The sequence below is a fragment of the Triturus cristatus genome, chromosome 4_1 (assembly GCF_964204655.1).
Source record: "Triturus cristatus chromosome 4_1, aTriCri1.1, whole genome shotgun sequence".
Classification (NCBI taxonomy): Eukaryota; Metazoa; Chordata; class Amphibia; order Caudata; family Salamandridae; genus Triturus; species Triturus cristatus.
Window position 1 is genome coordinate 420,642,055 of NC_140585.1, and position 14,753 is coordinate 420,656,807.

The following is a 14,753-nucleotide window of genomic DNA, read 5'->3' on the forward strand; positions in this document are numbered from 1 at the left end:
TGGCAAGGTTCAATTTCATATTTACTTAATTTTGGGTTTGGCTTTTTGCAAATAAACCATATTCACAGCTCCACAGAGAAGAATGTACTATTTAACTTCAATAATGATTGATGGGTGTGGCATGATTACTCATTCTCCTTTCATCTCTCGTGAGTCATGGCTCCTCCCACACTAAACAATGGTAATAAATTGCATTTGAAACTAAATTAATCTGTATATATAATAAAGACATTTGTGTTTTTACAGAAATTCAGATATATAGAATGCATTTAGTGTTTTCGCTAACAAACCATGCCCTGAAGAAAGCTTTATTTCTTTCAAGTTCGGCGAGGATTCAGGTCATTAGTCTAGACTAGTTGCACATGGAACTACCCAACTTAAAGTCGATTAGTGAAATATTTACGAGCCCCTTTGCGTCGCTCTTGCACCACGCAACTTAATAATGAGATGAATAGAGTTGCGCAAGGGCACCTAGCATGACCCTGAGTAGCTTTCAAAACTCTCGAGTAATGCAATGCAGCGCAAATCGCTGTGTTGCCTTACACTTCACCAGGGAGGAATTTCCATGGGTCTTCCTGTACAACATCCATGGATTTAGACACATTCACCAGAAGTGGTAGTCCTGGGAGAATCTACGACGTTATTCCGCCGCCTTTTTTCCCGCTTGGAATCACAACGCGTCGTTACAACGACCGCGTTGTGATTCCGCATACCATTACTCCGCAAGTCGGAACAACGACTTGCGGAGGGGGGGGCGCTGGATGTTGGAATAGTATAATTTACTATTCCAACTCCAGTCTGTGCGGACACTATGGAAGGTGTTGGATTTTAAATCCAACACCTCCCCCCCCTCCTTAAGTCGTTCTTCCGACTTGCGGAGTAATGGTAGGGGAATCACAACGCAGTCGTTGTAACGACCGCGTTGTGATTCCAAGCGGGGAAAAAGTTTCGGGGTAAACGTTGTTTACCATCCTGGGAATGTGCCAAAAACCTACGCCTCCCCCATGTGAGGTGTAACGTGGAGAAATATCTTTATTTCTCCTTGTTCTTTCCTCTTTCTATTTGTGCTATGAATTGGAGAAGGTGCAACTTATCATACTGGCCTCTCTGCGTCACAGTCATTTCCTTATGCAAGCTACAGCATTCAGAGTCAAATATTTGTGCACTAGCTCACTTGTTTGTCATGTGCTTCACTGTAACATGTTTTACTAAAATCAAAGCAGATCAACTTAACTCAAGCAGAAGTATCACCCAATTCACTAGACAATTTGTTCCCAAACCGCTGTAGGAGCCAATTAAATCAGATACTTCTTGCACAGTAGCCCCATACAACTCATACTGTCTCTTTATGAGTTGTTTTCTAAATTGTAGCTACTACTACAACCAAATGGACACATACACTTGTCCTTGCTGATCTGTGCAAGGTTTCTGTTAAGAGCTTTGCAGTAGAACTTATATACATGCACACGCGCGCGCACACACACACACACGCACACATATATTAAATGCAGATTACTGGATTCAGTTAATTTGTAAACATAATTACAAACTTAGAAGACGGTTATTCACAATAATTAAACTAATTATCCCTATATTAATCACGGCAATTGGTACGATATTTCCTGTTAGCTGGCATTCTCGTGAGCCCACTAATATCAATAACAGACTGCCTTTAACACGTTGTTGCTGAAGGTGTAGTGTGTACAACACCGGTACATAGAGTGGAGTTTGCATCAGCCTATTGCTAATCATTTTGTGGCTTTCTCGTCAATTTAATTTGCCAGCTTCTTATTCAATGGCATCTCTTCCTCTTCTTGCGTTTGTCTGTCTGATGGAGCATAGATTCTTTACAGTCATTTTGAATAGATGACTTGTATCCTGTCACAGATCACATCAGGGAACTGCGTTTTTCTTTGAGCATTCCATGCGACCGCATCTGTTTTCTTGCTCTTACCCCATGTGCTGCTTCCCCACACATCCAGTCCTGCCCCACACAATCTCAGTATTGCTCCCCACACCTCCAAACTCCTCTGTATAAAAAGAGCAACACATTTATTTTTGCAAGTGTTTGACTAAAGAGCAGACTTTACTAACTTTATTGAACGGATTTTCTGTTTTATCTTCTGCTTTCCACATGTTGCATTAAAGCCCAGACCTTGGCACACAAAGGCAGAGGAAGGAGAAGGGGAGATGCTGCACTCAAGTAGTTGGCATTTGAGTCAGAAAGTGTACTTAGCATGTCTTCTTCTTGTGGAGCGCCATAAATTTGGTGCAGACAAGCACATCATGGCTCTAGCATTTGTTTCAGTTTTGAGATCTCTGGAAAGAAAATTAGGCGTTGGCAAGCGGGTCCGCATAAATTCGGACACCTTTTTCTTTTTTAATCCTGTTCATAGTTTCCTGTGTGAAAAGTATTTGAAAAAAGAAACAATGCAGTTTATGAATATTTACAATATTAAATTCATTGCACAATTCTCAGATGCTTAAGATTTGTGTTTGCCTTTCTTATAGTAGTTTATTTGTTCTGCTTTTTTTGTTTCAACAATGCCATAAAAACAAGCATTGGCAAAATCAATCACAAGACACTTAAATCATGTAAGCGAGACTTGTTGGCTTTGCCAATGCTTATTTCCTCTTCTTTTTATAACTAGGGCTCTTGCACACTGCTAACAATATCTTCAAACAAACCTATAATCTCTACCTAGGAACTCATTGCCTCAAATACAATTATACAAAGAACATATATTGAGAAGTTGACCAAAGACGAAAATCTAGTAGTAAGCGTCCATATAAACAAAGGAAGAAGAAGAAAAAAAAAAGAGAAATAGCAAGAAAGGGTGAGAGGGAAACGTTCTTCTGTTCAGCACTACACTTTTTTATTGTTTCCTATCTCTTCCTCTTACTTATAAGTCAGTCCCCCTACCATTAGATATGTTGCAGGTGCTGCAGTGGACGTTTCCCAACCATACCCTTTAAAACTTTGGAACTTCCCCAATATAATCACATATTTCCAAAATACTATGGATTTTCTGATGCACACTAAGGGTTCCGAATTACCAAAAAGGGAAAGTAGGCACCAGTCTATGGGCCCCACTCATTTTATGGGCCTTGCGACAATGGATCAAAATAATATTGATTTGATCTTGAAAGAAAATTACAATCAAGTTTTCTTAAATTGTTTCCAATTAATTTTTGTTTAACAACATTAATAATTGTTAATGTTTAGTTTTGTGCAGTAAAATTGGTTTATTAAAATTGTTGGTGGGTAAAATAAAAAATGTATGAGGAGATAATTTGGGAGGGGGCCCCAGACTTTTGACTGCCTAGGAGCCTCCACAGGGTTTAATCCTGCAGTCATACATTCTACCATTACAGTAGATAGTCATATGATGGACACTTCCCAGACTGCTCCTTATTTTGGTAGCACACATCTTGGCAGTGCAGGAGGGTAAAACAAAGAAACGAATGTGAGGAGATGGGAAGGATCTCCTTGTCAATAAAATGGCAAAAAGATGAGAGGTGAACCTCAAGATGAAGATTGTCAATTAAAGCTTTTCATGGCTTCAGCCTACCACCAATCAGCTATCCCATGATGCTGTCTTTGCCTAAAAAGTACAGTTTCTGGAAAAGGTGGAACATGGAAACGAATAGACATGGACTGGAGGAATTGGGAACTAACCTGCTGACAGGGATTTCAGGGCAGGATAGTAACTGCCCCATCGCATGCATGAGTGACTGTCCAACAGTGAATAGTCCTAGAACCATGAATCTGGGGGGGGAAAAATAATATTCCTTCTCCCTGCCGGTTTTGAAAACAGCTAATACACATATCATGTTACTGATCACATCATCAAAAGGAAATGAAAGCATTATGCAGACACATTGATCTGAACGCCAGACCTCAATCTTGCATTAAGAATTTGTGCCTTTTCAGTCTTTTGGACTAACATTCTGCAATCAATCACTCATTGTTGAGGATTCATTTAGCCATTCCTACAAATTCATCACCGCAAATCTCTGAACCAGACCCTTGGTTAGATTTGGTCATTTATGTCATGCCACTGCTTACAATTACAAACATTGGTCAACATACAATTTGATTGATTCATGAGAAAATCAAGTGAATGATAGTTGTATGTGGGCATAAGACTGATAATTGATCTTGTCCATGGGAAAATCTGTTTAAAATTTTATTTTTATCTGCTAGGAGAATGGCAAAAATGTTTTGGGTTCAACAAGACTGTGGGAGACATTCCTCAGCTCTGCCGCAGAGTCCACCAGTTGATATCCTAGTTGGACCAGGGTGTTATTACATAAATCTTGGATGCTTTGAACTATACTGAAGCACAAACGTAGTCTCCAGCTCTCTGCTGTTTCTGCAGAGTTCCTGCTGGTGGTGAACTTATAGTTTCCAGTTGAACCACTTCCGTTGGTGTTTTGTAGAATCCACCTATGTACATTGCTCTCCCAGTCCAGGCCTATGAAATGATATATCTCTTTGGCTTTTCTCACAGGGTACCTAGCTAAATCTTCATATCTAACAAGCATATATTTTCCTTTTAACCATGAAGGCCTACTAAATCCAGTCTCTGCTGACTTACTGAGATCCTCACAAGTTGTTGTTACATGGGACAGATCAACACTGTGAGGTTTTCTCCCTGTTCTATTCCAAATTTTCCAAGAGCGAAACTGATCCGTGAAGGTCCCTATCCTAGAAGTTAATATGCCTCTAGGGTCCCGTACCAGATGAATAATTTTCAGGTTAAGTCGAGGATCTTCTGCAAGTGTCCGAATGTCATTGATTTCAGGTATCCGTACTGTTTTTATGGCTATGTGCCGTCTTGCGTGGCAGGCCTTGGATGCCAGAGTCAAGTTGACAGCTTTACACTTTTTGGCACATAGGTTTTCTTCCAAAACAGGCACATTTTCACAAACTGGTTTTGAACACAAAGCATTGCTCGCCCCTCTGCGGAAAAAGGAAAATGTTTCATGGTCTCTTGGCACTGGCTTGATGTAATTTTCTAGAAAATTGAAATCACAATCATACAAGTTATGCAGTAGATCTCTGTATGCTCCAAGCAGGGCTCTTCTGTCCAAATGACCTTTGACACGGGCGCTTGAGTTAGTGAAAGCCTGTTGGACATGATAGAGTGGTTCAAAAAGGTAAAATACTTCCGGATGTTGGTTGAAAAGTTGTCCCAGAAATGACGAGCCACTACGGGTAGTTGCAAAAATAATGATATGCTTTCTGCTTTGTTGTTGCGGAGCGTCATGCACATTCCCAGAGTCTTCACACAATAGACCACCACTGTTATCTGAAATGAAAACACAGAAAAAGCTGCATGAGTACACAGAAGCAACTCATTCCAGGATAGCTATGCTGCAGACCCGCACAGCCAGCCAGAAGCATTGCGCCAATTCCCTGCCACTTTCCATTGGCAGTGGGCTGCTTTGCGGAGACTCGGAAAATCTCAAACCTGCCTCCTTAACCTTAGGGAGGGGTCAATATTTGGATGTCAACAACCTTTATTATCACCCATGTCGCGTGGTGGAGAGTGGTAGATGGAGAATCGGGGAATCAGCAAGGGACTGAGGACCAGCCCACCCCATTAGTAGGACCGTGCTACGGTTCACATACAATGAACCTGAGGACAGCTGCTAGTGACAGCATCACTGGGTAAGCTACCATGCAAATTAGCTGCCACAGTAGCACTACAGTTACTGAGTTCCCAGTGGGTCAGGATAGAGGTTCCTACGATGCTGCCTAGCAGTGTCCTACGCTTTGCCCTTGGACTTTAATGGTAACCTGCTACTGCACCTAGCAATCCTAATGTTGGGCAATTCAGGGGGTAACAGTTAATGTATCAAATTACGTTCACTGTACATCATAACTATTAGGATGGGACTTTCAGAAAAAACTGCTTACCACGATGCCCAAACATGTCTTGCCAAAAAGGCTGCAGCTCCGGCTCACTCTCATAAGCTCTTCAAGCAATTCTAGCAGTCCTCTAATTTATTCTTAAAAAACTCATCCTGTGGATCGCACAGTGTTTTACAAGGCGCCCCAAAACCACCTGAATGGTCTGTCCAATTTCAGGGCAGAGGAGTGCAGAGAACATCTAATACTTTATAAGTGATTGTAGCCCAGCTTAGGAGCTGCCAGCCACAACAGCTATTTGTTGGTTGTTCATGTTGCCATTATAAAGTTCAACTATTTTGCACAGCCTCTAAACACAGCCTCATGATGTATCACTCACTAGACTACACACCTCGTTCCTGACACCGGTGAGCTTGTCCTACTCATATTGTCAATTTACACTACCCTTCATCCCACACTTTTACACTCATTTCCCTAGCCTCATCACCCTGCCCTTGCTCCAGCACACACTGCCCTTACCACTCACTCACTATCCATCAATTTTCCTTCATGCATCTAGCCAGCCATCCTTAAACTCTCTATTTCATCAATACACTTGATTACTCATGTATTCGTCCCTTCATCTACCAATTTACTCATCTATCCATTTGTCCAACTGTTGACACATTCTCATATTCGTGCATTCAGAAAATGCCACAAAAACACCACAGAAGCACTTTAATTAATAGACCAGACCCATTGACTTTACAATGCTTGTATGTTTGGTGTAAATCTAATCTGTAGTTATGAGCTATGTTCGAATGAAAAAAGTATAGCAGTATTAATGATTATATGCAGAAACGTTTGTCTGACATCTTTTTTCAGCAGACTGGATCGTGAGTACCCTATTCTGACCATTTTGATATGGGTGGATATTAAGCATCCATATTACCATGAGCTGGAAATTGGGAGTCGTTAAATGTACAAAATATGTGAAATTTACCTCTGCAAGAAATTGGGTTATTAGTTGAGAGGAGCTGAAGCCCCACTTAAGTAATACACACAGTCCTTGTTAGAGTGACTTTTGTAGGTCACCAAATAAACCTGTGCTAAACCCTCTGGTTGCTTGACAAAAAAATCAGTCAGGCTTAACTTAGAGACCACATGTAAAGTATTTATGCAGCAATTACAAAGTAATGAGGTGAAAACACAACACAAGAAAAATCCAAAACCAATTCAGAAAAATAGAGTAATTTAAATTTTTAAACATGTCACCATAGTAACATAAATCCAATAAGTAGAATCGGAATTATGAGTTTTTCAATTTCCAAGTGAAAATAGCACCAAAAAGCACAAAGCAACACTTATTGGTATCAGGTCACACTTAACTGGATCAGTCACACTGGACTGGGTCACATTCACAAGTTCAGCTCAACTGTGACGGAGCTATTGTCAGATACAGGGACCAAGTTTGTCCTGGTGAAGAGTTAACCTTCTAAAGTACAAGTCCACTTGGGGAGTCACAGCTGGTTCACATTGGCGGGTGATGCAAGCGGGCGCTGTTTGACATGAAAAGCAGGTCCCTTTCCAAATAACCAGTTGTTGGCAGGAGATCAGTACTGATGTGAGGAGCAAACGCATGACTGCGAAGAGACCCAAATGTCTGGATTTTCACCTGGATTGCAGCTTTTGTAGATTTGAAGCACTATGTGTACACTCTGATGCCAACCAAAGGCCCAGGACCTGGGGGTCCCGTCTTGAGGATCAGAGGCCACTAGGAGGTCCAGGTGGTGCTTGTCAGCTGGAGGGCAGTCCTCTGGGATCTTGGGGTGTCATTGTAGCTCAAACAGGACGTCAGACAACTAGTCTATTTTGTGGATCCTGGTTCAGAGGTAAGCAGATCTAGTCTTCCTTCTTCAGACAGCAGGGCAGTGCTTCTTCTGGATCTTCTACAGGTCCAGGGGTATTCTCCTGTTTTTCCTGAGAAGTTCTGAGGGTGTGACATTTATTCCTAGTGCCAATCTTTGTGTGGTGGCAATCCCTGGCCTACTCCCACACTACTTCTGGACAGTTATCCCCTTTTCCCTGGCTTCGGCACCAATCTGTCCTCCGGGGACAAACGCAAGGGCATGCCTGGTGTCAGGTTCCTTTGTGTGTGCTGCAGATAGGGTCATTTTGAGGTGTAATTAGTGCAAGGCACAATTCATCCCCAGCCATCATGTTAGGAAGACCTTCTCCCTCCACATCCAGACCCGTTTCATTCCCATGTCTGAAGAAATACACAGCACACCACAGGAGAGCCATTCACAGACATGCGACCCTGGATACTGGCAGAAAGGCACATTTAGTTTAGGCAGGAAAATGCCAACTTTCTAAAAGTGGCCTTTTCAGAATAGTAGCTTAAAATCTGACTCTACTATTAAAGAAGATTTAAAATTACAAATTGTGGAGGAAGTATCTCTCTATCTGTTCCAAAACTGAAATTATCCCTTATTAAGCGTAATAAGGTAACCCAGTATTAGTCTATTAGAGAAATGGTCTAGCCTCACTACAGTGAAAAATAATTTAGGAGCTTTTCACTGTCAGGACATGCAAAACTTAATTACACATGTCCTACTTTTTAAATACTTTGCACCCTGCCCTATGAGCCTTGAAAGCCTACCTTAGGGGTGACTTATAAGTATTAAAAATCAGTGGCGGCTGGCATCACCGGGGGGAAGGGAGCTGGCGGTTTGAGGCACGTGCGCACAAATATGTGAAGTAAAACAAATTAGTACCTCAACCGACGTCCTCCAACTTCCCCAGCTCCAGACCTCTTCTCAACCGGATGCTGTACCACGGATACCAATCCTGGCGATGCTCTCACGCTGTGAGAGCAGTGTCCTGACTGGAGGGAGTGGCCTCACTCGCTGCTCCGAGGGCACTGGATTCCTGCACTTACTCTGAACCAGCTGTCATAAGACAGCTGAGTTACAGGTTTCACAGTGCGCATGTGTGACTGGCTGTCGCAAGATGGGCGATCAAAAAGACATGCGCACTTTGAAAAGTGCAAACACAGCCCACCCTCCTCCCTGCTGCTGTCATTCAGCAGCGGCCCAGCCCCCGTCCTAACGCTTGTGTCAGGACGGGAGGATAAAAAATAAATGGTATTGTATTACCATTTTTATTTCCTCTCTGGGGGATAACTTAAGTGGGGCGATGCTGCTCCACTTGAACAGAGGAGCTGTCCCTCTTTAAAAGTAAGGTTTAGGCCTGGAAAAGGATTTTTCTGCCAGGTCAAAATGGAAAAAACTGCACTACAGGTTGCAATGGAAGGCCTAAGGCATGTTTTACAGTGCTACTTTAGTGGGTGGCACAATGAGTGCTACAGCCCACTAATAGTATGTTTATTTACAGGCCCTAGGTACATGTGGTACGATTTACAATTACCATATAAGTAATTTAAAAGTGCCAATTAGGTGTATACCAATTTTGGCATTTCTAAGGGAGAAGGCACAACCACTTTATCTCTAGTTAACAGGTGCAAACTGTAAAGGGTCGTAAAAGACAACATAAATTGGTGCAGTAAAGGAAAATCTGGGGTGGCCCTACAGAAAGGGCCGTATCCAACAACCTCTATTTGGGGTCAGAGTTTACCATGATGGGTCAGTTTATGCAAAGTTTACTTAACCTAACACTATCAATGTAACCTGATAAACCAAAGTTTAAGGTCAACATAGATTTGCGGGTGCAGTCACAAATGGGTAGAGAACTACTCATAGTGTATGTGTAGAAGGCCCTATAGACAGTACCAGCATTTATTACACATTTACTGTGCCTACTACGTACTGCACAATGTGAACAGAAAGTACTGACTAGTAGGCAGAAAGTTTGACCTTTGGTCATGCCCGCTCAATATATGTAGGGCATAGCCCAATTTCATGAAATGCATGCTGTACATACAGGGAACATACCCATGTGTTACCCCTTGTGAACTATGCATAGTATGTAATGCAAACAGGATATACCTGTACAGAGACGGTGACTGTCCTCAAACACAGATGCAGGGGAATAGTTATAATTTATGCACCTGTTGCAGTGGCAATTCGATTTAGAGGTGTGAGGTGGCTTCTGCATTGATTTACAGTGCATCATATAACTTTTAAAATGCACAATTGAACTTGTCACCTGGGCTTATGCTATTTCCATGCTATCAACCCACATGTGTAAACACAGTAACTTCATACTACACATGACAATGATGTTATTAATGATGTCATCAGTGATATTATCAATGATGTCACTTGAGATGTTATCCGTGATGTCATCAATTATGCCATTTAACATGTCATGAGTGATGTAGTATTAATGAGGTAATAAGCAGAACATGGTGGGGTACAAGTTATAGTTAGCTCAGTAAATTATAATTGGTGAATTTCATTGTTTTTTAATTTAAAACCATAGTTTTTATATTATTACAGGGCCTTCCCGTAACACCACTTTAACCTTCTTTCAGTGGATTTCTACAGTTCTTTTTTTAATGTAAAGTAAGATATTATTAAAATGCACATGATGGGAGGAATGCTTGCAATTTGCCTAGCCAATGGCAATCACTCAGGATAGTATCCCAACCCAACGTTCGTTTGGTCACCATGCCACCTCAGTTTAGACCCAGTCATATGCAAATCAGTCTTGACCCTGCTCCTCATGGTAACAGTCCAGCCCGAAATACCAGACCAGGTTCTCCCTGAACAGGAACGCAAGGCACCCAGGGCTGGTTTTGCCCAATTTATGTGCTCTTTAGCCGGGTATAGCTTGATTCCAGTGGAACAGTGAGCAAAGGACCCACATCTGGGCATACCCATGCCACTTAGGGCAGTGGATACACACAAAACGTGATGGGAGGAGTGCTTGTAATTTGCCTACCAATGGCAATCGTAGCATGCCAACCCATCATTCTTTTGCTCACCATGCCATCTCAGTTGTGACCCAGCCATATGTAAAGCACTCTTGACCTTGCTCCTCATGGGACAAGTCCAGCCCGAACTGCCTGAATAGATCCTCCCTGAACCGGAACACAAGCAACCCAGGACCAGTTTTGCCCTAATTATGGGCTCATCAGCTGGGTATAGCTTGAATTAGTGACATAGTGTGCATGGGACCCATGTCTGGGCATACCCATGCCATTTAGGGTGTCATGGGTATGCTGTCACTAGAACCAAGCTGTATCCAGCTGATGAGCCCATAACTAGAGCAAAACCGGTCCTGGGTCATCACATAAGCCCAACCCCTCGACCCCCAGCAGACAAGGCCTTCGATGAGGGCCCTGCGTCCAACCTATCAGCAATTCAACCCCCTGTGTGGATGAGCAATGTGATCACCCCCCGTGGGCAGCCAACCCCCCCACCATGCATGGCCTTCATCTGTTTGCGACAACAAACCGCAGCCACCAATGCCCTGCCTCCTCCCAAGGGAGTCCACAGGGCTACGCTAGCTCCTGCAGGGCACCCACTGGATCATGGAAACCACCCCCAAAAATTATTTTTGAATTTGGATCCACCCACATGGTCCAGGGGATTAGTGTACCCCTAAACTGCCCTCTTTTGTTTTATTGAACGTTTAAAAAAATGTTAGGACATAGGGACTGTAATGCAGGTGCAACATTTCTCTTCATGTTGCGGCCAGTCACTCATAGCTTGAGCTTACGCAATAGTTTGCAAGAGTGAGGTGGTTAGTGGGAAAAAAGGCAGCCTCGACCACCCAGATTGCTCTATTATATGAAGCTTCAGTGAATTTCTAAGTTTTTTTATAATGTAAAGTAAGATATTCTTACAATTCCTAACTATGAGGTCACGTTAAAGTTAGTTGTTTGTAGAGAATATATATACCCCCATCCTTCAGTGCCGATCACTTTTTTTAATGGGGAGAGCTGTATGCTGCTCCCCTCCCCTAATGTTCTGAAGGCACAGGGGACCCCAATTACCCAGTGCCAATAACGTTTTTAATATGCAGCCCCCTTTTCCAAGCCTTCTGAAGGCTGAGCACCTTATCCCCTGGGGAAGAAGCATTTAGTAATTGGAGGGTGAGGTCCCCGCCCCAAGTTATCCAGTGGACACAGCGACCCTCCCACCCCTCCCCAGGGCCTGATTGAAGCAGTGCCCCAGAGACCCATCTCCTAGGACACTGCTGTTTTCTACCTGAAAGAGCTTGGGCAGGGAAGAACTTCAACTACAAGTTCCATGCTCTTGCCAGCAGGAAACATAGATGTGCTTCCACCTGGCGGGAGAAGAAAGAAAAGCTGCTCCTGCTGGGTGGGAGCAAACAAACGTAGCTTGCTCCCACAATGGGTGCAGGCAAGGGAGCCAGCAGCAACCACAGGGGCCAAGGGCCTCCCCCGCTGCCCAAAGGCCTCCAGTTGCTGTGGGTGTCTCTGGTGGAACTAGGGTACCCACAGCAACATAATTTAGTCCGCAGGGCTTGGGGTGCCAGTTTGTGGCTCTAGGAGGGGGGGGGGCATGCCTCCTCTCCTAATTTTATATTGCACTGACCCCTCCTTGTCCTGGCCTACCCCAGCTGGCTTATATTTCAAAAAGCCGTGGAACTGATTAAACCAGGCACCAGGCCTAAGGGGTCATTGTGTCCTCAACCTGCCCCCTATATGTTTTTTCAAATCTTTTTGTGGAAATGGGGACTAAGACCTGGGTCCTAAAATGACTTCTGCTACATCTTTGCTGATGTGGTGGAGCCAATAAAATCTTATTTTTTGATCTGTTGCATCCGTGGATCCTCCACGTCCCTATATATACACTTCCTTTTTTAACCTTAATTTCTCAAATGCTACTGAATAAATTCAGACCAACAGCACACTTTCTGAAAAAAGATCTAGCTATCTGGAAAGTTTAGTGTAGATAATTTCAGCTGTTTTGGGTGTAGCTGTGTCTAATTTTTGGTATGGGAAATAGCATAGGGAAAACACATTTTAGAGTTTCCCCCATCCCCCCCTGCTTTTTTCTGCCCTTACTTAAAGACTCATCTCTAAACATTCCAAGAAGGAGCTTAGGCGGATGAGACTGTTTTTTGAAAAGGTGTGTGAAGATTTGGCAAATGGTGCCAAAGTTGTAAGCAAACCAATCAATGTATTTCCTATGGAAACATGGCCCTAACTATAATGTATAAATTCTCAGACGTTAGCAAACAGCTTTTTTTGTACTATTCCAAAAACTTGCAAAATTTGCTGAAAGCGTGCAAACTAAGTTTAAAACGTATTAACAGTACATACAACCACTTTAAACTGTTGCGAACTTAGGGGCATATTTACAAGCCCCTATCGCCACAGGAACGTCACTTATTATGACAGTGTCCCTTCCTGCACATAAAAAATCATTCAAAACATGACAATTTGCAACTTTTATGTGTGCTGCACATTGCTGCACACATAGGAGTTACAAATCACTATTTGTGATTGTTTATGTGCAGGAAGGGACACCTTCCTGCACATAAACAATTATTCACCCCAATGCAGGCAAATTTGCACTATAGTACAATGGTGCCTGCGTTGGTGCTAGGCAACTTAATTTAGGGCCAGTGCTAGGGAAGACGCAGGTGTGCACTGTATCTTTGTAAATACGGTGCATCCCTGCATTGTAAGAATGGTGGAGCGTGGCTTTAGCAAGTTTTGCTTAACGCCACACTCTGTCTGTCTGTTGTACATATGCCCCTTAGACTTGCCTGGAGCTGTGCACTTGTGAGTTATTTTCCACCACATCCCCAACTTTTATAATGCCAAACACATTGAGGCAATACTTTTAGCCCCTTTTAGCCATGCAAGCACCCATACAAAACCTTAGTAAGAAACCTTCATAGCTGATTTCACCAACAGCCCTCAGCCTATACTTAGGACGTATGCTAAACATAGTTCATACACACATGGTACACATATCAACATAAGACCCAAACCCAGCACACACAGTTAATGTGACATAGATGCACCACTCCTCTCTACATATTCTTGACTATACACACTCTTGAAAGACACACACGTATGACTGCTAACATGCACACTGATAAAACACGCACACTCCTAACTATGTATATGCTCCGACTGATAAACATGCCTGACACAGATGGCAGATACACACACTTCACAACAGCTGATACACACCATGGACTTCTGACACACTCATGAAATTCTCACTTGAAAATCATTCATCAAAATATATGTTAGTCTAATTAGTCCCATGGAAGCAAATCAAGACTGCAACACTCAGAGTGAATCAGGCGATCACAAAAAACGTCAAGGACTAGAAACAGTGTGCACAATGGCCTGAAGCCTTTCAGATGGATACAGCCAGTCCATGACATCCGAAACACAATATCATAGAAAAGTAGCTTTATCTAGTAGCTTTGTTCATTAATAAAAGCAAAAAGTGGCTAAGTAAATGAATAATGACTCACTAATAATCAGCTGGCATAGAGCTCTCAGATAATAAGATAAAAACATGAATCTGTTACAAATTTATTTTGTATGAATCACAGACATGTAAAGAGAACTAGTAAGATAAACAGATGACAAAGATATTAATCTTGGTATAACGGGTATGGCACCATTGTTATTATGGCACTAGACCAGGGCCGGCCCCAGCAAAGAGCTCGGCTGGCTCCAGGGGATGGGGGGAGGGGGGCCAGCAAGGGGGTGCTAGCGGAAAGCTTTGTGCCGCTTTTGCTGCTGGGGACCGATATTGCAGCTATGCTGTAAAACTGGCCCTCGATAACAAAAACGCCCCCCATGGGTCTAAAATCAGACCCCACCCTGAGAGCCCACTGGGGAAACACCCTGTGCCCGGTACAGCCAGTCCGGCCCTGCACTAGACACATGTACAAACCGAAAGGAAACCAGTCTAGATGAATAGCTTTTCAT

The 14,753-nt window shown here is 42.9% G+C and overlaps 1 protein-coding gene across 1 annotated transcript in view; it reads right to left on the bottom strand.

Annotated features, from left to right (window-relative positions):
* Positions 1-4,036: 4,036 nt before the first annotated feature.
* LOC146855053 (carbohydrate sulfotransferase 1-like) overlaps positions 4,037-14,753 on the bottom strand; it is a 180,580-nt gene continuing 169,863 nt past the window's right edge. The window contains exon 4 of the mRNA XM_085650558.1: positions 4,037-5,315. Coding sequence (XP_085506684.1) covers positions 4,204-5,315 — 1,112 coding nt within the window. The 3' untranslated portion in view covers positions 4,037-4,203. The remainder of the gene's footprint in view (positions 5,316-14,753) is intronic.